The 25,492-nt window shown below is 39.9% G+C and overlaps 1 protein-coding gene across 24 annotated transcripts in view; it reads right to left on the reverse strand.

The window, feature by feature from the left end:
• ATP2B2 (ATPase plasma membrane Ca2+ transporting 2) overlaps positions 1 to 25,492 on the reverse strand; it is a 504,660-nt gene that overhangs the window by 220,421 nt on the left and 258,747 nt on the right. For 17 of the 24 annotated variants that reach the window (XM_074283932.1, XM_074283910.1, XM_074283915.1 and 14 more), the window contains 2 exons: positions 9,447 to 9,614; positions 6,323 to 6,895 (listed from right to left, as the gene is read on the reverse strand). In XM_074283932.1, the coding sequence (XP_074140033.1) occupies positions 6,323 to 6,521 (199 nt within the window). In that variant the 5' untranslated portion in view covers positions 6,522 to 6,895; positions 9,447 to 9,614. The remainder of the gene's footprint in view (positions 1 to 6,322; positions 6,896 to 9,446; positions 9,615 to 25,492) is intronic. The other 7 variants (XM_074283917.1, XM_074283919.1, XM_074283922.1 and 4 more) reach the window with 1 other exon arrangement.

The following is a 25,492-nucleotide window of genomic DNA, read 5'->3' on the forward strand; positions in this document are numbered from 1 at the left end:
TGCCACTGGTCTCAGATTACTTGTCTATAAAAGCAGAATGGCTACATTAGATAATCTTGTAAAATAATAGTCACTAAAGTCCTAAGCATTTCAAAAAACTCAGTGATTCAGCTCATTCTACCTCTTTATCTATAACTTTACAAAATACTGAGGAATTCATGTATTTTTTTCCAAGACGGATTTACATTTAAATGAGCCTGAAGAGAGAAGGCAAAGTTTATACATTAAGGAATGATCCTATGAAGCTGCAACTTCAGAGATAAGTAAGCTTGGAAGACTTTTTTGTGACAGTATTGGTGATGGAAGGAAGGAGATGTAGCTTTCTAATCACACCCTAGATATAAATAAACATTTTACCCAATCTCTCTACCATGAGGACTAGATTTAAAATGATGATGATGATCATTATCATCATCTAGATTTGCTGAAAAAAATGCAAATTGGAAAAGATAATATAAATATTTCACAGAATATGCAACAGTGAAACTCATGGAGATATCCCAGAATTCAAGCGGATGAAAGCTGAACTGGACTCATAAAAAGCTGGCCTAGGCCCGAAAGCTGATCAGTGAGTAGTACTTAAGGGTCATTTATCACAGGCTAAGCATCCTTACCTCAACCCTCAAAGTCTTCCCCCAGATATCCCACCTCAATCTCACCCTTCTGAAGAGCAGTCCCTCCACAGTCCTAGAGTACCAGCTACCCATCTTCTTCCAAAATTCCATAGTTTCTCCCTCTCCTAGAGGTGTCAAAACTCTCAGGTCCTGCCCACCTGCCTCATTTCCCCAAATCTCACCCTCAAAATGTCTCTTTCTCTCTAATCAGTCCCAGTACCTGGCATTCACAATAAGGTCCCAAACCACTTTTCCAGTCTTTACCTTCCACATAGTGTTTCCACTACAATTGGAAAGAGAAAGCCTTCATTTGCATTTGGACTCTATCTCTATCATCTAGGAAGGACAAAGATCTGCCCCTTTTTGAATTTCTGTTTGCCCATCTATAAAATAATGACCATAATTAGACTCAGCAGGAACTTTAGAGACTATTTATTACAACCCTCTTTTTTTTTACAAATGAGGAAACTGGGTCACAGAGAAGTTAACTGACCCAAGCTCCCAAAGGTAATAGTTGATTTGAACTTGGGGATCAGTGATACCAAGCCCTGATTTGGGAATATTAACTGATTTAAATATAGGTCTAGGATGTCTAAGGTTGTAGGTCCCATGTAAATGTCAAAAGCAGGATCTCAACTCAGGCCTTTATGATTTAAAGTTGAATATTCTTGCCAAGGTCTACTTTTATTGCTTCCTTCTTCTGCCCCAAATAATCATTAATTTGCTTCCCTATTTATACATTGCACACCTCCAATAGAATGTAAGTTATCTGAGGGTAAAGACTATTTTGTTATTGCTATTGCAACACTTAGTACACTGTCTGGTACACAAAATGTGCATAGTAAGTGCTTTTGGATTGAGTTAGAACTAGATTGTTCTGTTTTCCAGACACTGAAAAAAACACAAATATCCCTGAGACAAGGAACACTATAAGCTATCATTAGCTGGCACTTGTGGATGAGCTGATAGTCAAAATCATGACCACTGTAAAAAAAGATGCAGGAGAGTCACTTGGGGAGGTGGAAAGCAGCAGAGAAAAGGGAAAGGGACTAGAAGAGGAAGTGGATGAAGAGCAAGTTAGAGGCTCCATCAGGGGAGGAAGAGCAGCCGGACCTGGTAAATAACCAGGGCAACAAAGGCCAAACGCAGGTGGAATGTAAAGAGATACCAGCTGCTCTGGCCCTCTCAGCCTCCTTCCCTTCCCTTCAACCCTTGTGCAAGGGCCCTGGGCTCTACATATCTATGTCACCTTCCCCTGAGAGACTTTCTTACCTAGAAGAAGGCAGTCACTGGTCTGAGTCACTAAGAAAATAAGGCTTTGGCAAATTCATCATAGAAAATCAAAAAGGGAAAGAGAAAGCCATTCAATGAAGGAGCTACCAAAAGAGAAACTGAGGCTTAGGAGACAGTATGGGGTAGTAGAAAAAGAAGAGGACTTGAGTTTGAATTTTGCTTCTGACACTTATTAGCTACAATGCCATGTCAAGTGGCTCAATTTCTTCATCTGTAAAATGGGTATGATAATGCTTGGACTACTTACTTCCCAGGGTTGTTTAAAGAAACCATTTTGTGAATTAAATAGCATTATTTGGATTGTTGCTAAACTTAAAACAAAGTAAGATGGCAGAAAACATCCCTTTTCCTGACTAGTCTATCTCCAATTCAAAACTGGAGTTTTCTGGTCAGCCTCTATGACCTATCACTTGAGTTCTATCATCAGTTGTAGCAATAGCCTGCCCATCAGGCAGATACAGCAAATAATCAGTGAGTATGTTACTCAATCGGTATGCATTTATTGGGTAAATTACTATACATTTAGCCCTGTGCTGGGTAAACCCTAAAAGGGGGTAAGAAGAACTGAAGATACAAAGAATTATAGGACACATGAACTATTGTTATGAAGTTCATAGTTAGAGACAGAGACAAAGAGAAACAAAGAGAGACAGAGACAGAGACAAAGAGAGAGTCAGAGAGAGAGACAGAGACAGAGACAGACAGAGAGAGACAGAGACAGAGACAGAGATAGAGACAGAGACAGACAGAGGCAGAGATAGATGGAGAGAAAGAGAGAGAGACAGAGAGACAGAGAGACAGAGACAGAAAGACAGAAATATGAGAAAATAGGACGGGGTCCTAACTAAATGCTTACTAACCATGTGAATATTCACAAATCATTGAAGTAGAGTGCAATGAAATGGACACTGAATTTGCAGCCAGAAGTCCCGGGTGTGAATCCAGCTCTGACCTTCACTAGCTATGCAACTCTAGGCAAGTAATTTAATCTCAGTCTCAGTTTTCTCATCCATGGGAATACCAACACTTGTCTAGGTTTCTTATTAGGGAAGCACAGTTAAGCTCTAAAGGGATGAGCTATTTTGGCTAGCATTGCCTGTGTGAGTTTAGACAAGTCACTTCCCTTCTCTATGTGTCACTTTCCCTAGATGAAGGCATTGATTTAAATGGTCCCTAAACTCTCCTCTTACTCTAAACCCTAAACCATGTGATTATAACGACTAATGCATACAAGACAATTAGAGAATATTTAAATGCTAAAGTATTTATGAAACTAAATATAATCTGAATTCAAAACATGGAAATATTGATGTGAGGTAGAATCATTAAGTTTCCTTATTTTGAGATGAAATCTTTGATCCTGGACATTCTACCAATTAGTCTTAATTCTGACCTTTGGAAGTATAGAGAATGTCCTTCCCTATTTATGTAGCAATTCACATAGATCCTGCATTTCCACATCCATTCCTTTTCCCTTTTGCCCTCATGTGACAAAGGTCAAAGCCATATGAGTGACCAGCCCAGTCTAGCCCTAAATCTATAATGCTATGACCATAGGCTTCAGACATAGAAAGAATAGTAGACTGTATAGTCTAACTCTTCATTTTACAGGGGAGGAAACTGAGACCCATAGAGGTAAAATACACAAAAGGAGTAAGTAGCAGAAGCAGGATTTGAATCCTGTGCCTCAAATCCTAAACTCACTATCTTCACCCATCAAACTGATCTCCCTCCTCTGGATTCTATGTATTCAGGTCCCATTTATCCCAAAAATGCTAGAATAAGAGAAGAATACAAAGCAGTAGAATTTGGAGTCAGAGATCACCAACTACCTTGGTGATCATGAACAAAAGCCTTCATCTCCTTGTTCCTCAATTACCACTGATCTCTAAATGAGGATATTCACCTGGATGATCTCCAAGGTCTCTCTTAGATCTAAGTCTGTGAGCCTATGACATATAGAACTTGACTGGTATTCCTCTTCAGTAATTAGGAATCTGTGACTTCTGAGCAAGACATGGAGGAAGCTGCCCGTGCAGAAACAGACCAATTCACACTGAGCAAAAAGTTCCTGTAGGGTAAGGATCACAAAGGGGAAGAGTTCAACAAGTCACCATGAAAAGGCTTCCAACACTTGGGCCTCTGAGACTGCTATGCTATCTCTCCCTTTGCTAACCCTGCTACATTCTTCAGCCTTCTTCATCCATTTATTCCATCCTAGACTTAGTACCCGCTTCTGCCTCAACAAACCTTTTCCCTAGGTCCTCTTGTGCCTGATTCAGGTCTTCACTCCATTCTGCCACATCACCATTCACCACTACATGCTATCATCCACCTTCTGGGCTCCTTAATTTGGGTCCTCTTCCCAAATCACCAATTCTCTGGATCCTGGAAGACAGCCTTTGTGAGATTTTCCAGCTGGAACTTTGTGGCCAATCCAGAGAAGAACCTCTGAAGTCAGAGTCCACCCTGAGACAACACCCTGCTGCCAAGGACATTTCTGAGTCTTTCCAGTTCAGTAAGACCTGCCAGGACTTGTGCCCTGCTGTTAAGCCCTCAGGGCCCAGATTCAGTCCCACGCCACAATGACTCTTTCTTATTATATTGACCAAAAGTACAAACCAGCCCGTAGACTTGCAATGTCATCTCTTCCTTCTAGGATCCCCTTATCTGCTTCATCCCAACTCCTAGAATACCAGGATTCCTAGAGACCATTAGCTCAACCTGTTTCCCCTTCCAGGAAACTGCAGCTTCACAGAATCTCCAGATCTCAGAATTGGAAGGGAATTCTGAGGCCATCTAGTCTACTGAATACTTAGTAAGAACTCCCATTAAAACATCCAACAACTGATCATCTGTGCTTTGTTTGAATATGTTCACCGATGGAGAACCCATTCCCCCAGAAGCCCATTCTGCCATCCAACAGCTATAATTGCTAAGGAGCTTTCCTTTACATCAATTTTAAATTCCTTCTCGGTAAATTTCCAGCCATCTCTCCCAGTTCTGCCTTCTGGGACCAAGCCGAACCAGCCAATTCCCTTTTCAACAGGACTGTCCTTCAAATAGCTGCAGATAGCAAAATCTTGCCATGCCTAATGAAAATCCCCAGTTCTTTCAACTTATCTTTGTGTGGCATGTTATCTATTCCTCTCACTTTCTCCTTCTGTGTCCTTGCTAAAGTGTGCTGCCCAGATACCAGCAGAAGTCTGATCAGGAATAAATGCAGCAAAAGCTCTCATCTGCCTGTTCTGGATACAGCTTGACGGTGGATGGAGCACACTGTAACAAAGTCAGACCTCCCCGCCTCCCGTTTCCTTTTCATCAGGTTCTGAATAAAGGACAGCCAAGAACTCGTCCCAAATACAACAAAGTTCAAAGAGGTATCTCTACCTATTCCAGACTCAGCACCAACCCATGTCTTGGCCAATGGCCATAGTGTTTTCCTCAGGAACAGAAAAGAATCCCACATGTGCAGGAAAGCAACACGGGCATTTCTTTGCTCAATGGACCCAAGAGGTTTTAAATGGACTGGGTGCCAAGGTATTCTCTTTCTATGAAAGGCCTTTGCCCCTTCCTGCCTGCCTCAACCTATACAGCAACTGTGGGACTCAAGAATTCACCAGGGTTCCCAGCAAAATCTGAGGGATACAGTTATTCTGGAGATGGAGAGGAAAGCTTCCTTTTTTAAAACAAAATCAAGACTTTTTTTTAAGCAGGTACAAACATGATAGGCTATCATGGTCTCCCTTCACCTTAAAGAAATCGAATACGTTTCACTAAATGGAAAGACAAACGAAGACCCTTCAGTGCACTCCAGCCCCCTGCAAGGTAACGACATCAGGTGGGGGCTCATGGCGGTCACTGATTGGGAGTGGGGGGAAGAGAGACAGGGCAATGCAGCAGCTGTTTCTAGGGATCCGGGGGTGGGGGTGGAGCCATGTGTGCCCATGAGACAAACAGAGCAGGGGACATGAAAACAGAGGCTCCTGAAGCACAACCAGGTTTCCAATGAACAGCTGGCCACTGAAATAATGACACCAAAGGGTTGGTTTCATGTCAAAGGAACTGATCAGACGAGGAAAACAAGGTTTCGGTTTCTCTCCTTGTCTAGCTGACAGCCTGTAAACCCTGCTCCCCCATCTAAGGGATACTGTGCCCGCGCCCCCATGCCATCCCGCGTCTGCTGTTCGGGAGGCAGTCACTGCCTCATTCACCCAAGCTATCTTTGTGGGTATCTTGGCTCTTCAGTGTGAACCACCTTTTTTGTTCTTTCCCAGATCCCCACCGCTGCCTCTGAGGCTCCCCAATTCTCAGATTTTTTCATTCCAGCCCTATTTTTCAAAATAAAAAAGGGGAAACTCCTCTGAGGGCATCCAAGGGTTCCTGGCTCGGGGCTCCAGGAGGGCGGTACCTACCTTCCACAGGCGAGGTCTTCAAACGCCGGCAGATCCCCTCAGTGTCCCCATAGGTCTCCTTGATTTTGACCACAGCCTCTGTCCCCCGAAGTTCCATGAGGGAGCGGAGCTCCTCCATCGTACACCCAAACTCGCCTGCATGGTTGGCTTCGTTTCTTTGGTTCTTGGAGTAAAAATCGCTGTTGGTCATGTCTCCCATGTTTGCTGAGGTTCCTGCTCCACTTTGGGCAGATCCAAGGGTTGTTATTATTTTTAACCTATTTATTTCGGGGCAGGGGAAGAAAGAAGCAGGTTCCCAATTAGAGCTATAGGTCTATACGGCTTTCGGGAAGGAAGCAACTTTAGCAACTCTGAGCAGTCGGCTCCAATTCCAAGGGAGAAAATGGAGATGGGCCAGCGTGGCAGTGGCTGTGACAAGCTCGGAAAAGGAACACCTCGACACGCAGGGATCCCAGTTCGAAGGTCAGTAGTGGTGGGTCTCAAGACTGCAGACCCAGGCGTCCCCATTCAGCGCTGCCCATGCCGCTACTTCCCAGGGCTGGCGTCTACATGGTCATGGCCCCTTCCCGGCACCTACAGGGAGAAACACAGGGCAGAAGTCAAGAGAGAGGCTTCCTTTGGCTAGGAAGCCATCTTCTTCACCTTTTCCCATCTGCACTCTCTCACACGTGTACCTCCATTGCCCTATGCTCATCTTCCCACAAGCATGTCTGCCCTGCACAATATGCTATTCATATTCCCTCCCTCCCCTCCTCTCTCTGTATGTGTGTGTATGTGTGCATCTCTCTCTGTCTTTCTCTCTTATGAATGTTTCATCCCTATGAACAGCCATTCATTCACACATACTCTCCCATAAATGCAGCAGCTCTCCGTATCCATATATTCTACCCACATATATCTCCAGTTACACCCTGTGGTTTCTTATTTTTAAATTTCTCTCTCTCTTTCACACACTCACACATGAAGGAAGGAAGGAAGGAAGGAAGGAAGGAAGGAAGGAAGGAAGGAAGGAAGGAAGGAAGGAAGGAAGGAAGGAAGGAAGGAAGGAAGGAAGGAAGGAAGGAAGGAAGGAAGGAAAAAAAAAAACAAGGGAGAGAGGAAGGGAGAAAAGGATAACTTGTTCAGAGAAATCTAAATCTACCCCCACCAGACTGACATGGTCCCTGCTCTCTCCAGGATAGAAGGCACAGCCAACTGAGTCGAACACCAGCCTCTCCCACAGCAGCAGTCCTCCTTACTTTAATCAAGTCCCAAGAGCACTGGCTAAATGAGACAGCTCATGCATATTAATAAGGAAGTCATTAGTCCAACAGCTTCGTGGCCTCCAGCATGAGATCTAGTTCGCTGCTCTATCAATCTCTCATCTGACAAGCACCAAAAAGTCCCACAAGACCCATCAAGGCCAAGAAAGTAATTGGGCCCCCATTCCTTGGAGTTGGGTCCATTATAGGAACTATTTGTCAGTCCAGAGAGAGAAATGAAAAAGGGGAAGAGAGGAATAAAATTCAGAGGCAGTTCCCTTGCCAGCCTGGAAGCAGTCAGATAAATGTATCTGCAGCTCTTGCCAGCCCAAGAACCAAATCCCCACAAGGGGACACCGAATACCTGCCTGCTGCCAGCCACAGCAAGCATTGGGTGACAAAGGGCCTGGAAGTAGCAATGGCTTTCTCTCCTTCACCTGGTTTCAGCCACACCTGAGAGCTAGGGACGGGGCACCATGCCACATGTTCTAGGGATGGGCATGAGGCAGCCAACACAGGTGCCCTAGAGAGAACACATGGACAGAGAAAAGCCAAAACTTTTCATGCTTTTTTCCTCCCTTCCATTTTTCTTTCTTTCTCCCCATATATTTTCTCTTATTCTTCTTTTCCTTTTTCCTTTCCATTTCTCTCTCTTTTTTATTATCTGTCTTTCTCTTTCTTTCTCTCTCATCAAGGAGTTTCAGGTACATTCCATTCCATCAATCAACAAGCCAGTACAAAACAAAAAAAAAGGGCTAGCTCTGGAATCGAATGATCTGTCTGGGTTCAACTCCTACCTCTGACATTCACTATTAGTATGACTTTGGACAACTAATTTACCCTCCATGGGCCTCAGGTTCTTCGTCTATAAAATTAAGGTATTGGACTAGATGACCTTTAAGGTCCCTTCCAATGCAAGAGTTATAATTCTATAGATACTAAGTGCTTATTTAGAAGGGGCCAGATCAAGGAGCTTACATTTAATAGACATAAATAGATATTTACAAAATACATAGAGTAGTTAGACAATAATCTTAATGAAGATGGTACTAGTGACTGAGGTGACCAAGAAAGGTCTCCTCTCAAAGTTGAAGTTTGAGATGTTTTAGAAAAAGACAGATTTCTAAGCTTCCAAGTGGTTCCAGAAAGAAAACACACAGATCAAATGTGAACTCCTGTCCTCTTGCTTGTAAAGAAAAGCCTGAAGGGCATATTATCCAGGCCTGGGAAAATAAGGCTCTAAGGAAACGAGTTGATTTGTTCCTAGCCTTGCCTCTTAGAGTTCTAAATAGATCCACCCAAATCTTCATTACAACCCTCCCCTTGGAGGATCTTAACATCTCTTTTCCTCACCTCCCTTGCCCTCCTACCCCATATCCAGAAGGAAGAGGAAGAGGGGAGACACTATAGAATTTCTGAGTTTGGATGGCTCTCCTACTGAACTGGACCCATACCCGGTGGAAAAGAGGGGGTAGGGGTATAGCTTTGATTAATAGTCCCCTCTTCAAAGTCTTCTCAATGCCAATTATGTCATTGTCCATTTATCTGTAATTGGTAGGAGAGTGACTAGGCAAGGATAAGAGGTAAAGAAGTGTGAAAGATATAGGAGAAATGATGAGCCTTAAATGAGTGAGATAGATGAAGACTAAGTTTATTAAGAAAGGAAGGAAGGCAGAAGTCTATAAAGAATGGGTGGGTGTGGGGATCTTGATACATGTGGAAAATAGGGGAGTGTGGATTGTGAAATGCCTGGCAAGGATAGATAGGATGATAGGACAATAGAACTAAAACAAAGTGGCTTCTGAGCCCACTTAGTCTAACCACATCCTTTTGCAGATAAGGAAAATGAGGCTAATGGGGAAGAGGGGAAATAACTGGCTTACTCATGGTCACAGAAGTAATATGTCAGAGGTGGTGCTTGAAATCAGATCTTCTTTCTCCAAAAATGGTGATCTTTCCACTGACAGTGATATCTCCACTATACCAGACTATCTCCAAGGAGTAGGATTGCTGGTCAGGTTGAGCAAAACTCAAGTTTATGACCTAGGAAACTAAACATAACAGAATCCTTAGCTTCTAGCAATCAAATAATACCCATCTTTCAAAGCTTGCTAGATTATTTTTGACCTCTTCCACAGGTAGCCTTCTCCACTTAAGGACTAAAGCTATAGTATTTCCAGAGAGGGACCAAGATGATGAGAGGATGCAGAACCATACTGTGAGAAGACTGGCTGAAGAAAGCACAAAGTCTTAGTCTAAAGATGGAAAGACCTTATCTCTTCCCAAAGTTTTGAAAGATGTTCAGAAGAAATGTTAGTTTCATTTCCTAATAGCGGATGTCTTTTCTGTGAGAAAACTGGAATGGGCCATAACATAAAATTCTACCAATGGCACATTCCCCAGATATGCCAAATCCCACTTTCCTTAGGAACTACAGCAAACCAGAAATGCCAAATCCTTTGGGCACATGTGGTCTAAATTGAACACAAAAAGTAATGAGGATCAGTATTAATGGTATCAATTTAACTGGTTGATTGAAAGGATCCAGAAGAAAGACAGTTCCAATTGAGTACCATAGGCCTGTTTTCTCCTCTCAGTCATTGGTCTAGATAACATTGACCTTTCATAAAATGTAATTTTTCTTGGCCTAAATCTAGATTACGAAAGCTCTCCCATTCTCAGAACCATCATCAATACCTTCAGATCCTCTGCTTTAAGTCTTTAGACAGAAGCAAGCATTTGCTGCAGACATGTCAGTCATACCCTAGTTGAAGAGCTATAACCAGGGTGGGATAACTGGACCTTTATCCAAAGATGCTCACATTGGGATTATTTTTCCTCCATGGGAAAGGGAAGGAGGTTTACTTCCAACAGAGACTGTCATTTCCATGTTTCCAACCTTCTGCTGACTTTTGTGGTTTATAGTGACAGATGAGGAAGGGAACCTGGGTTAGCTACTCTATTGCTTGGTCATATTAACAGCCCCAGAATCCCATCGGGTAGATGTTCCCATCCCAAGGACTTCTCTATTTCACCCTTTAACATCAGCATTTTCAAGGTTAAAAGCTAAATTCTAAGCACAATTACACTTACTGTTGAACTATCTTTTGGTCCACTGTCATCCTGCCACCCTGTTTTATTCTAGGTTTTTAAAAGTCCTACTTATAGTTCTACTAGACATGCACATGCAGAAGTCAGGTTACCTGGGATGTCACATAGCTATCACTCAAGTTCTAGGTCTCATCACCTTTGGCTTGAACTATTGCAGCCTTTTAATTAGTTTCTCTGTTTCCCATCTTTCCCCTCTCCAATTCATGTTACACACAACTATCATAAAATAGTAGTAATATTCACCTACTCAAGAAGCTTCAGTGGCTCCCTATTGATTTCAATTTAAAATACAAAATCTTCAGCTTAAAATTCAAAGCCCTTCAATGTCTGGCTAGAAATAATCTTTCCCAATATCTTACATCTTTCTACATTACACTCAAGTTACACTACTTGCTTCTCTCTGAATCTGTCAAGTCTTCTATCATCATACCTTCTCATACAGATCATCCCATATCTCTGGAAGTTGTGTCCTTACCTATTCTTTGTGCCATCCTTTGTTTCTTACTAGAAATCTTTTTCACTCCCTAATTCTAGAAATCTTTGCTGCTCACCCTCCCTCCAGTTATTATTCTTCTCTTATATTACTTCTTTATATACATGTTCTAATCCTCCATCCTCAATAAAATGTGAGCTCAATAAGGGCAGGAATTATTGCAATTTGTATTTTTGTCTTTCCCTCTCCAGCACAAAACATAGGGGCTAGAATAACAGATACTTACTATACATGTGTTGTTGTTATTGGACAATTTGAAACTGTGGATTTCTTAGATGACGACTTCAGCTTTAGGTAACTTTAAGGAAACTGTATATTTAGTGTCCAGTAATACATATGGATGGAACTCAACAACTTGATCATGGAGCCAAGAATCTTAGGCCAGAAAAGGATCTCAGAGACCAACCAGCTCAATCCCTTCATTTTAGAAAAAAAAAAAAGGAACTGAGGTGCTGATGAGGGGAAGAGTACACAAGACCTCAGATGGCCGATAACCAGTCTCTCTTCCCATTCTCCTGGAAAGGCAGCATGGTATGTCCAACAGAATGCTGAAGATGGAGTCAAGAAGATGATGGGTTCAAATACCACTTTTAACTTTATCTTCATTACTCAGAAAGTCACTTACTCTAGCCTCTATAAAAGGAGATAATAATAGCAGCCAGGCAACTTGCTAACCCTATAAAATTGCAATGTAGATGATCTGAATCAGTAAACAATCAACTCAACCAATTTAAAAACATTTCTTCAGTGACTTCTCCCTGCCAAAAACTGGTAGAAAGAGTTTTTTATCTCTGACTTCCCTAAAACAATGAAATCACAAGTCCTATTTTTAAAAATAGCAGCAACTTCATGTGGCTATTATGAGAATAAAGTGATATAATGTATGTAAGGCATTTTGCAAGCCTTAAAGTGCTAGATAAATGGTGGCCTACTATTGTTATTAGTATCTCTACACTGCCTTTTCCCTCCTCTAAGCCACTGGGACAAGGTCTTCAGGGCCCAAATGCCAAAACCAATCAAGTCCATGTCATTGCCCAGAGTCCCAGCCGCTAGGAAAAACACCCCATTTATATGCAAATGAGTTTGTCTGCTTAATCATTTCAGTCACAAACCAATCCTTGCATAAATACCACCTGGACAAGCAACAGCTAAAAGCAAAGAGTGATTAGTTTCTGTCCACTTCATTCCTAAGATATGAGATCAATTTAAATTCCTCATCCCACCCTCTCATTTTACAAATCTGGAAACTGAGTTGAATGCATGCCCAAGATAATAAAGTACACTGGGAGTAAATAGAAGAACTAGGATAGAACACACGTCTTCTGCTTCCTCATCTGATGCTCTTTTTCTCTTCACTATGGTATATTTCTTCCTTAAAAATGTCTTTTAGACTCACACCTTCCTCAAGTTCGTAGGGACCTAATTTTGTCACCTAGATAAAACCATACAAAAAAGAAATGTCTAAAATTCAACCAACAGGGGCAGCTAGGTGGTGCAATGGATAGAGCACTAGCTCTGAAGTCAGGAGGACCTGAGTTCAAATTTGGCCTCAGACACTTAACACTTCCTAGCTGTGTGACCCTGGGCAAGTCACTTAACCCCAATTGCCTCAGGGAAAAAAAAAAAGACTTAAAGGGACCCAAAGAATCCTGGAGATAATGACAAGAAATGGGGATGAAGTGGGAGGGGGCATCTAGTGCAAAGACAGAGTAGAAGATGAAATATTCTGTTTGAGGAACAGAGACTACCCAAGCCAGAGATCAGAGATTACACTGAGCAGAGGAAAATTAGCAAGAGGTCAGTCAAGGTTGCAAATTTTTCAAAAACCTTCTAAACTGGTTACCCTAAATAGAATCTCTCAGCCCCTCTAATACAGCCTATAGACAACACCCTCCCCGCCCCATACAACTCTTCCTTCAAGACCTTGGAGGAATCTTACGACAGGTGGTCCAGTGGGTAGAGTTTTGGGTCTACAATGAAGAAGGCTTGAGTTCACATATGACCTCAGACACCTATTAGCTTGCGTGACTCTAGACAAGTCATTTAATCTTTATAAAGCATTTTGCACAACATCTGGTATAACTATGTATATATATATATATAAAACTGTATAACTGGTATAATCTATAAACATTGTTTATTACTATTGTTATATTACATGGTATTTTCCTCTGTTTAAGTATATTCTACTCTGCTCTGCTCTGTCCTGAAATATTTATCAAGACAATCCTGTTTACAAAACCTCACACAAAGTTCCATGATAGGTGAAAAGATGCATGAAATATTGATCCTGCTCTCGAGGGAGAAAAGGTGTTGCTACATATAAAGTTAAATAATAATCCTCAAATGCAGTTCTGCAAGCATTGTCATTATTATCACCACACTCATCACAAACATTTATATAATGCTTTAAGATTTGCATATGTTAATTCATTTGATCCTCACAACAATCTAAAGAGGTAGGTGCTACAGTGTCCTCATTGTGTAGATGGGGAAACTGAGGCTGAGAGGTTAAAGTTAGCCAGAGTCACATGGCTAATCTCTAAGGGAGAATTTGAATTCAGATCTTCCTTTCTCCAAGTCTACTGCTCTTACATCACCTAAGCTACAAAGCCATTTTGGCACTTTAGGTCTATGACAGTCATGAGACCTGAGGTGAAGGAGCTTATTATGGAACCATATTTCTTGTGAATTGTTTGAGGGATGGGGTTTTATCTTATTTATCATTGTAATTTCCTCAAGGACTAGAACTGTGATTTGTCTTTTGGTATAGAAGAAAAAGCAGGAAAGATTTAGGTGCAGAGATTTAGAATTAGAAATGCAATCAGGTTGGAAGGTATGTTCCAACTCTAAAGTCCATGACCCTAGGTTTGTTCCCACTTCTTGGTTCCCATTTCTTCCCCTTTGTCCTTTTCCTCCTTCCCTTTCCAACTGTCCTGCCAATCTACTTTCTTTGTTACTAATTCAATGTATGATCTTAAACAAGTAATTTTACCTTTTCAACCTTCCATCAGCCTTGATTTCCAAATCTGAGCTTAAAAAAAATAATAATAATTTCACAGTCATTGAATCTCATAATTTTGGAGTTACAGGGATCTTCAGAAGCCATTAAGTCCAACTCATTCCAGAAAAAGAACTTTCCTCTATAATATGGTGAATGTTCCTGGAGATCTCCAGATATGGGAACTCTTCCATCCCTTCCCCTATGTTCTTTTGTTTTCTGGACAGCTCTAATTGGGCCACTTTTTTTTTTTTTACATAAAACATGTCATTTTCTACATACTATCCATTATCTCTTGTTCTATCCTCTGGGTCCAAAGATAACAAAACTAATTAATTCCTCTTCCATATAAGCAACATGGAATGGCGGACTAAGAGTTATCCTCACAGCCAAGACGTAATCAAGACCCATCTCTGACATATTCTGTGTGATCTCAGGCAAGGACATTTAACCTCTCAGTGCGCTATATCCAGACTTCTTAATTGTTTTTTTTTTTTTCTACTTGTGACTCCTTTTCACCTAAGAAATTTTTATGTGACTCTAGAGATATAGGTTTATAAAACAGGGTACAGAAATCAAACACTAATAGCAAATCATGATTTCATGATCCCTATATTCAGTTACATGACCCCATTTGGAGTCGCTGGATTTTATGCAACTTAAGTTGCTGAGAAGACATTTTTCTGCATTAGTAGACAGTTCTGTTTACCAGAAAAAAAATTTCAAGTTTAGTCACTATCCCTTTCCACAAGACAAACTTTTATTTACTTGCTCAGAGATCATGGGAACCTAGGTTTAGTATTGGATGGGAACTTTGAAATTATTAAATCAGACTCCCTCATTTTAAGGAAACTGAAGTACAGAGAGGTTAAATCTTTGTTCCAGATTACACAGGATCTGAGCTGGAACTAGAACCTATGTTCTCAACTCTGAGTCAGTATACTAAACTCTCTTAAACTATGATGCCCAAAGCTGAATATAGTACCCTAGATGGGATCCAGCCAGGGTAGAATATAATAGCACTGTCACCTCTGGCTTATTATGCTCTGCTGGTTTATTATGCTCTCAGACACCACAGTTTCAGGAGAATGATAAGCTAGCTCAGCTTAGAGAGGATTCCATCTATTATTACACCATTAGAATTCTGACCCAAGCTCTAGAACCAGTGTTGTCTATAATTGTACCATTAGAGCTCTGGCCTGGGCTCTAGAATAAATGTGCTGTCTATTATTGTGCCATTAGAACTCTGGCCCAAGCTCTAGAACTAGAACTCTCACCATTTGAATTCTGCCCCAGAATCTAGAACCAGGATGCAATCTATTATTAATTACATCTTGAGAACTCTAGCCCCTAGCCCAAACCAGTCGTTAGACCTTGGTCTTCATTTCTGTGAGGCCGTGCACAAATCTAGATGACCCAGCTGCTAGAGTCAAGGAATCTGAGTTCAAATCCAGCCCCAATATACTTAGCTTTGTGATCCTGGGCAAGTCATTTAACCTCTGTCTACCTCAATTTCTTCAACTCTAAAGTAAAGAGAACAACAGCCTCTGTTGTGTTATGAGGATATATGACATACTATTTGTAAAAGTGCTTTAGCAAAATGTCTGGCACTTAGTAAGTGCTTTATAAATGTTTATTCTCTTCTTTTCTCCCTCCCTTCCCAACCTAATGTTTAAGCACCTCAGAATCTCCAAGAATATTCTGACCATACTGGATTTATGCATTTTTATTTCCTCTTATTAGCATTTAAATGACTATGCATTATTATGTCTCTGTGCCTCAAGAATAAGTTGAAAAGCCTTAATAAAAACACTAGATTAGAAAGGGGGGGGGGAGTAATATTTCCTTAGTTAACTTAACAAAGAGAAACATATCTTTCGAAGGAAGGATTTAAAAAAAAAAAAAAAGAAGAAAAACTTTTCAAAAATGAAGTGAGGGATGTTAGCTGTGACATTTGCAAATGAATTCTGTGCTAAAAATAACATCCTGATGCCCAGCATTTCTGTTTTAAGATGTTCTGTATTTAAATACCTACTTATTTTTATCACCTTTTCACGTGAATCCAATCTGGGAGCAAGTAGAAATTTGCTGAATATGGCTGAGGCGTGGAGACTCCAGACATATGAATCCTAATGTCTTCAGCCTGTTCTCACACAGACATATGACTTTCCTTGTCCACTTTTTCCTTGCTAGCAGAGCCTTCAATGTCATCAATTTTTAAATTTAAAAAAGAAGGAATTTACTAGGACAGAGCAGTCAAGCCAGGTTCCTTGTGGGGGAAGCCAATTTTCTAAGCTGTGTAAGTCTAGAGAGAATGAATGTGGGCTCTGAGAAGCAATTCAAGGAAGATATCTGGAAAATAGTAGGAGAGGTACAGAAGTTCTCCTAGCAGCAAGAGGTGAGCAATGACCTCAATATTACCCCAAGGTCACTGAGGAGTGTGGAAAAATAGTGCAACCAGAAGCTCACATCTTCCATGAGCTCACAGGAACAGTCAAGAGAAGGAGTCACTCAAACCCTCATCCTCCCCCAATCACCATGTGGTGCTGAGGGCAGCCAAAGGTAACTATGAGGCTCAGTGCAGATGCCAGGATCACCAGCCGGGTACATCCAGAGACACGGCCAGCTGAGGTCTCTACACCAAGCAACAGATGCCTGCAGACTTTTGAGGAAGGAAAAATAGCAACTCAACTCTTCAAGGAATATTTATCCAGCACTGGCCAGAGAGTTCCAAAGATCCTGTTATCTTTTGGTTCCTCAAAGGGAAAATGAGGGGACTGGATTTTTTGGAGAAAGAAAACTGCTAAAACTTTATCTGTGTTTGAGTATATCTGTGTCATCTACATATAAAAGAGGATTTGTATATCTGTGACAGGAAAGAAATAGCTGAGATCACATCTGTTCATGTATGTAGAGAAGTATGTGTGTTCATGTCTACCTGATCAGGAGAGCATCTGTGTACAGCATGCTTAGATGCAATCACATTTAGCAATCTTGCTAAACACAGACGCTCTATCAAAATGGTATTTATTTTGATTAATGTTATTTTGATTTTTATGTGAGTTTATGTCCATGGGTATATCTTCATGGGCTAGTATTTGTGTAGAGCTGAGAAAACTATGAATGAATGTGAAATATCTGTTTGTCAGGGCATCAGCACCCAGGGATGTGTGGAACTATGTTCCACTTATGTCTGGCTGAGAGCACAAATATTTGTTTGTGAGTGTATAAATGTTTGAATGACAAGCTTGAGTGTGTCTATTGGACTCATCTATATGGCAGGAGGTACTCCATGACCTCTCAAAAAGAAAGCATGTGAATAAGAGGATAGGCATGGGGGGGAGGACGTGTGCCTGGAAGTGAGCACCTGGATATGTGTGAGAAAGAAAAATAAGTGTGTGGGAGAGTGTGTGCAGCAGAATGCATTCATGCAATGTATGACATCAATCACACCTATGTGGATTTCAAACTCTGAAAGATGGAAAAGAAAATGATGAGGGAAAGGAAATTATAAGCAAATTAAAACTTGGTATTTTTTTTTCCTAAAGTGAAAGCTCTTAGATTATAAGGAGCCTAAGAACTTTGGGGACAAAATTATGACTTTATTTTCAATAACTTCTTACTTAAATTAAGCATTTTCTTCAATTACTTAAAATATTATTCTGAAGAAGAGTTGATAGGATCCAAAAGATTTCATCACATACACAATAAAATGTGAAAAAAACCCAGTTTAATGACCTCTCTAAATCAGAGGCCCTTAACCTGGTATTCATGAACTTTTAAAGGTAATATTTGTGTAACCTTGCTTCAATCCACTAGATTTATTTGTAATCCTCTGTATTCAAGTTAAAAAGACTGCAGTACTTATTAGATGCTTTTTTTATTCATTTATTCATTATTCTGAGGAGTCCACAGGCTTCAGCAGACTACCCAAGTCTGCTTGATTAAAAAAAAAATATATATATATAAGAAACCCCATAGTTAAAAGCCTGAAAAGTAGCTGGGGATAGAGAGACCTAGTAACTTCCCTTCCTCCTCTTAAACTAACATGGCTGCGCAGCTGGTGAAGTTTGGGGAGAGAAGGCAGGGGGGAGTTCTATCTGACAGCTACCAGGACTTGGACAGCTCCTAAGCTTTTCCTTGATTGTCCTTAGCTCCAAAGCTAAGAAACCAGCCCAGGCAGTATCCTGTAATTTTTCCCTCAGCACTTTAAGCCTGTCTGGTGGCTCTGAAAAATAAACTAATAAAACAGCAGCAGACAGCTAGGGCCATTGGGGAAAATGAGCAGTTACAGCTCTCTTGAGACCTGTGAACACCCCCTCTACAATCAGACATCAAGGACAGGACCCCCATAGGAAGCTTACTGGGAACACCATCTCTAGGCCAGCCTGGACCAATCCCACTCCAAAATCTGGAGGCTCCATACTTCACAAAAATAAGGGAAAAGAGATGAATGCCTGTAGGCAACAACACCCAAAAGTCACTTAGCCTGAAAAGAGACTTAATTTAGGAAGGAACCACCAAAATCATTTCACCCAAATGCCTCATTTTTAAGGGGGCAATGGAAAGTGAATTGTCCAAGGTCACACAACAACTCATTAGAGTGACCTCTGAAACCACTTCCCAATTCCCAGCATGTAGAGCCAGCTAATACAGCAGGATAATAGAATCCCAGCATTCAGAGCTAGCAAGGTCTGTAGAGATCACCTGGCTTCACTCAGCCCCTTGTTCTACAGATGGGGAACATATAGGCTAGAGAAGGAAAGTCACTTGTTAGAGATATCAAGGGGGCAGCTAGGTGGTGCAGTGGCTAGAGCACCAGCCCTGAAAGTCAGTAGGATCTGAGTTCAAATATAACCTCAGATACTTAACACTTTCTAGCTGTGTGATTCTGGACAAGTCAGTTAACCCCAATTGCCTCAGCAAAAAGCAAAAAAAAAAAAAAATAATAAAATAAAATCAAGTGGCAGAGCAAGTTGAAAATGCAGGTCCTCTGATTTTAAATCTAGTGTTCTTTTCATGGAATCTGGAGAGATGAAAAGGGCTTTAGATGTGATCCAGTCAAACATCAAGGCACATGTACAATGATAGCTCACATTCCTATAGTGTTTTGAGGGTTAATCTGTATTTTTCTCCCCCTGATTGTGTGAGGTGAATTATATAACTATTACAATACCCTTTTTTATAGATGAAGACACTGAGATTCAGAGGCCATTTATCCCTGATTAAACAGTTAGCTAGGTAAATTACTAGCACCTTTCTTCCCCCATGCTGTTTTCCCAATTAGGGGTCTGCCCAGTGAACCTGGGATTACTTATCCATATGTGATTTGAAGGGTGTGCTCTCCTCCCCCCTCCCCTACAAAAGGAAATGTCCACTGACATTCTATCCTGGCCTCTGAAATTCACAGTATTTCATTCTTTGTGTCCCTAGGACTCCTCCACAAAATTACAAAATGCCTGGGGAAAAATTGCACGTTAAGGCATTATCAGCCCTTAACATCTTGCTGGGAATTGGCTAATGAAATTGTTTTCCCTGGCAACAAGCAAAACTCAAAGTCCTGGTGAATAAAAGGCAGTACCCATGGGTTTTCAATGGAAAGGAGGAAGGAGAGGTGATTGAGTCACTGTTCCTGGGAGGCAGTTCTAGATAAAGCTGGATCTGAGGCCTTGAGAAGAATGGGGGGAAGGGAGAGGGGGAATAAATGCCTTTGGGGAGTTACCAACAGAAGAAAAGGGGGGCATAGGTTTAACTTCTCCAGGAAAATGCAGGGCAAAGGCCTCCCAGTCATCCACAAAATCATCATGGATTAGAGCTGCAAAGTACCTTAGAGTAACTATAATGAATGGAAAACTAAATTTGGAGTCAGAGGACCTGGGTTGAACTCCCAGCTCTGTGACATCGTGTGTGTGGCCTTAGGCAAGTTATTTAACCTACACTTTCCATCTATCAAATGAGGGAGTTAGGTGATCTGATCTCTGAGATCCTTTCCTACTTCCATTTATAATCCTTCCATAATCTAATTCAAATCTCTCATTTTCCAGATGACTAAATTTTATAACTTGAAATCTAGAAGGCACCTTCTGGTTCTGCCCTTTCGCTCTAGGGTTTTGGAAATTAATACCAGGAAAGAAGTGACTTGCTTAAGGTCACTCTAAATCATGGCACACATCTCTTGGTTATTGACACAGTGCAAAGGACTGAAGAACTATTCAAGAGAACAGAGATAAGAGGCAGGTCTTTTCAGATCTCCTTTGCCATGATATCCTGTGTGTATTCTAAGCTATAAGTGATGGCTTTTATTGAAGAATTCAACTCTGAGCAGAGTTGTGTGACTTCTCCATATTTCCCCAGAGCTGCCAAATGTGGAATCAGGATCCCAGATCTGAATAGCTCCTGGATATACAGAGCAAGAGCTATCTCACTTTTCTATTTCTGTTACCAGACATTTCTGGTATACAGAAAGCACTAAATAAATATTTTTCTATTCATTCAAGGTATTCGTTTGCAGACTGCAGAAATTCCCTCTGAAAGTATTCTTAAGTTTGGATCATACATGAAGGTATGAAGTATCAAAAAAAAAAAAAAAAAGATTTGAAGATAAAAGAGATTTGGGAGGTCATTAGTCCAGCTCTCTCATTTTACAGTTGAAGAGCTTGAAGACCAGAGCAGGGAGAGAGAGCCCCTGCTAAAAGCCACACAGGTAGAAATTGACAGTGATGGGAATGATTCAGATAGCTTCAACCCTTAACCCACTAGCTCAGCTTAGTTCTTTAGAGAGCTTATTATTATCTAATGGGGCCCTGAGAAAATGAGAGAGGTCAGGTAAGTTTTGATGAGGGAAAAAGGAAAGATTTGTGCAGGTCAGTGGGTGCTTCTCAAATAGGATATTACAGTGAGACAGACAGAGGCTGGCTGAGAAGAGAATATCTTATGCCATCTAGTTTGACCTCTCAGATATGGAACTTGAGACCCAGAAAGCAGGTTAAGTGACTTGCTGGAGAATGAAAAGGTAGTGAGTATAAACTCATATAAATCGTCAGTCTTGCTACCAACAAAATCTAGCAGCAGGAAATAGAAAAGGAAATTCCATTTAATATAACTGTAGATGATATAAAATATTTGGAAGTTTACCTGACAAGACAAACCAGCTCCTATATTAACACAATTACAAAACACTTCCTACAAATAAAGTTAGAACTAAACAACCTGGAAAATATTAATTGCTTGTGGACAGACAGAGCCAATATAATAAAAATATCAATTCTATCAATCAACTTACCAAAATATTTTATAAAGCTAGAAAAAATAATAATAAAAACCATATGAAAAAACTAAAGATCAAGTACATCAGTGGAATCAATGGGGGTAAAATATGAGTAAAGGTGATAAAGCTGTACCAAATCTGTGTTATAAGCAGTAATTATTAAAAACAATCTGGTACTGGATAAGATGTAGAGTGGTGGGAAATGGAACAAATTAGTTAGACAATTCAGTGTAATAAGTGATCATAGTAATCTAGTATGTGATAAACCCAAAGATCCAAGCTTTTGGAACATTATTTGACAAAAACTGGAAAAACAATATAACAGGAACTAGCTATACACCAACATCTTACACTATATACCAACATAAAGTCAAAATGCATACATGATTTAAACATAAAGGGTGATAACACAAGCAAATTAAGAAAGAATAGACTACTTTCCCTGTCAGATCTATGTCTAAGGAAAGAATTTAGGACCAAACAAGATATTAAGAGCATTATAAAAGGTAAAAAGATCATTTTTATAATATAAAAGTGAAAAAGTTTTTGCCCAAGCAAAACCAATGCAGAAAACTGGGGGAAAAGTTGCAACAAGTTTCTCTGATAACAAGTCTTTATTTCTCAACTATATAGAGAATTGAGGCAAATTTATAAGAATACAAGTCACTCTTAAATTAATAAGTGGTTGGTTTTCAGACAAGGAAATCAAAGCCATCTTTAATCACAAGAAAAAAATGTTCTAAATCACCACTGATTAGAGAAATGCAAATTAAAACAATTCTGAGGTACCACCTCAAAGCTATCAGAATGGCAACTATGACAAAAAAGGACAATGACAAATGTTGGAGAGGATTTAGTAAAGCTGGGATACTAATGCTAATGTTAGTGGAATCATGAGCTAATACCAACTATTCTGGAGAGCAATTTGAAAGTATGTTCAAAGGACTGGCATACCTTTTGATCCAGCAATACCATTGCCAGGTCTATATCCCAAAGACATGAGAAACAGAAAGAAAGGAAGTGAAGGGAGAGGAAGAAAAAGAAGGAGAGGAGAAAAGGATGGAGGGGAAAAGGGAGAGAGGAAAGGAGGAAAAGGGAGGACTTATTTGTATGAAAAATACAAAATTTCTGCAGTTCTTTAGGCTAAGAATTGAAAATTGAGGAGATGTGGGGAATGGTTGAACAAGTTGTGGCATATGATTGTGATGGAAAATTATTGTGCTATTAAAAATGACAAGCAGAATGATTTCAGAAAAACCTGTAAAGATTTATATGAATCAATGCAAATTGAAGTGAGCAGAACCAAAAGAACATTGTACACAGCAATAGCAATATTGTATGATGAAGAACCGTGAATGACTTAGCTATTCTAAGCAATACAATGATCCAAAATAATTCCAAAGAATTTATGATGAAACATACTATCCGCCTCCAGAAAAAGAACTGATGTCTAATGCAGACTGAATACAGACAGAACTGATGTTGAATACAGAATGAACACAGAAACATTACTGTTTTTCTACAAATGAATAATAGAAAAATGTTTTACATAATTGCACATGTATAACCTATATCAAATTGCTTATTCTCTCAGAGTTGTGGCTGGGAGGATGAGAAGGGAGGAATAGAATTTATAACATGAAACTTTTTTTTAAAAAGCTTTTTATTTTCAAAATATATGCATAGATAGTTTTCAGCATTAACTCTTGTAAAACTTTGTTCCAACTTTTTCCTCCCTCCCTTCCCCCTACTTCCTCCCTTACACAGCAAATAATAAATATATTAAACATGCCCAATTCTTCTATACATATTTCCACAAGTATTATGCTGCCCAAGAAAAATCAGATCAAAAAGGGGAAAAAATGAGAATGAAAACAAAACATTTTATTCATTTCACTTAGCATCAGTTCATGTCTCTCCAGGCCTCTCTGAAATCATCTTGCTGATTGTTTCTTACAGAACAATAATATTCCTTAACATTCATATACCATAACTTATTCAGCCGTTCTCCAACTGATGGGCATCCACTCAGTGTGAAACTTTTTTAAATGCCAAAAATTATTTTAGTTTGTAATTGGGTGGGCGAATAAAATATTATTTAAAAAAGTAAAAGTAGTTTAAATGTTATTTTTAAAAGTAAAGATAGGGGAATAAAATATTATTTAAAAAAGTAAAGGCAGCAGAGTTGGGATTTGATATCAGGTCCCTTGGCCTCCAAAATCTGGGACTCTTTCTTTGACACTACACTCAGCAACTTTTTCTCCTTTGAGTTCCTATGACACTGGCAGTCATTCTATTGCCTCCATTTGACATCTAGCATCTACTGCCTACTATTCCATTCAAGTTAACATAGTCTCTCAACTAAATTATGAACAAATCTCAATTTCAACACAGATATCAACCCTTCCATACACATCTTCAGCCCTTTCTTCTCTAATCTAAACATTTCCAGGTCCTTCAAAGAATTCATAAAAAATGATCTTAAGGTCTTCTACCATCCAGTGCCCTCTTCTGGCTACTCTTTAGCCTACCAATGGCCTTTCCAAAATGTGGTACCAATAACTGAACATCAAACTCCAGATGTGGCCTGGCAGGGAAAGAGCACCATGAGTATTCTTGTCCCAAGACCACCTTCTCTCAATATAGCCTGAGACTACATTGACTTTTCTGACTGCCATTTTATTTTGTTGACTTATATTGAGGCCAGGAAATCTCATTTTATGGGAGTTGGCTGATGCTCTGTGAGGAAAGTAAGTAGGACAGCAGAACTCTAGTGACCTGGGTTCTAAACTAGCTTTTTGGAGTGAATGAGGAAGGAACATTACATGCTAATGAAGACTCCGTACTAACATTCATTTTCACTGCTCAATTGAAAGGGCTGAGGAAAAGTATCCCACAAGATGTTCTGTGTCCTGTGAATGTCAGCTGGTGGCAACTCATCCTAAGAGGCTCAGGGAAGCTACCTTACACAAAAAAAATCCAAGATCCCTAGACTCTAAACTTCTTGAGAGAAGAGACTAGTGAGTTTGGGGCTTTGTACACCCAGAACTTAGAACAATGACTGGCAGAGAGTAGGTATTTAATAACTGCCTAATTATAGCTCTAAAGTGATGGGAAAGACTAAGGAGGAATAAAGATGTAAAAATGCTTCAGAATAATAATAATAAAAACAGTATGAATAAACATTTATTAAGCAGCTAGATGCCAAGAACTAAGTGCTAAGTGCTTTCAAAAAAGGAATGAATGAAGGAAACAATTTACTCAATACTTACTAGGTGCAAAGTACCATGCTAAGTAGAGGAACAAAGACAAAAATAAGATGATTTCTGCTCTCAAGAAGCTCATAATTTAATGGGGAAGATAATATGCTAGCATTGCTAGGTAGTACTTATAATATTTATAGCTTGAAGGTTTGCAAAATGATTTATATGTGTTGCCTCATTTTATCCTCATAACAATCCTGGGATATAGATTCTATTATTGTTATTTCACAGATGAAGAAACTGAGGCTGCGAAAAATCAAGTGAGTTGCCATGGTTTCAAGGTATGTGTAAGGCATAGCATGAATGACATCTACAGGAACACTTAAAATCAGAAAGGGGGGTGGGTGGGTAGAGCAGTCCTGCAGTGAGAATGACAGCTCAAGATTTGTCCTTTCATCTAAGTAATATTAGAAAACCCAAAAGAAAGCTCTCAGCATACTGGCTCCTCACTAGATGATTTATGAAAAGAAATTTTTTTTTAAATTACACTCACCCTATTGGACTAGCAATACCACCCTAAAAAAGATAAAAGAAAAAGGACCAAATGTACAAACTTATTTGTAGCAGTTCTTTTGTAGTGGCAAAGAATTGGAAACTAAAGGGATGTCAATCAACTGAGGAATGGCTGAAGAAGTTATAGTATATGGATAATATATATGTAATCTGGCATGCTCCATATGATAAAGAAATCTCTATTTCTCTAAGAAATAATGGCATAGTTTTAGAAAAACTTGGACAGCATTTATGAAGTGATACAACATGAAATTAATAGAACCAGAAGAATAATTTACATG

Source organism: Sminthopsis crassicaudata, chromosome 1 (genome assembly GCF_048593235.1).
Source record: "Sminthopsis crassicaudata isolate SCR6 chromosome 1, ASM4859323v1, whole genome shotgun sequence".
Taxonomy (NCBI): domain Eukaryota; kingdom Metazoa; phylum Chordata; class Mammalia; order Dasyuromorphia; family Dasyuridae; genus Sminthopsis; species Sminthopsis crassicaudata.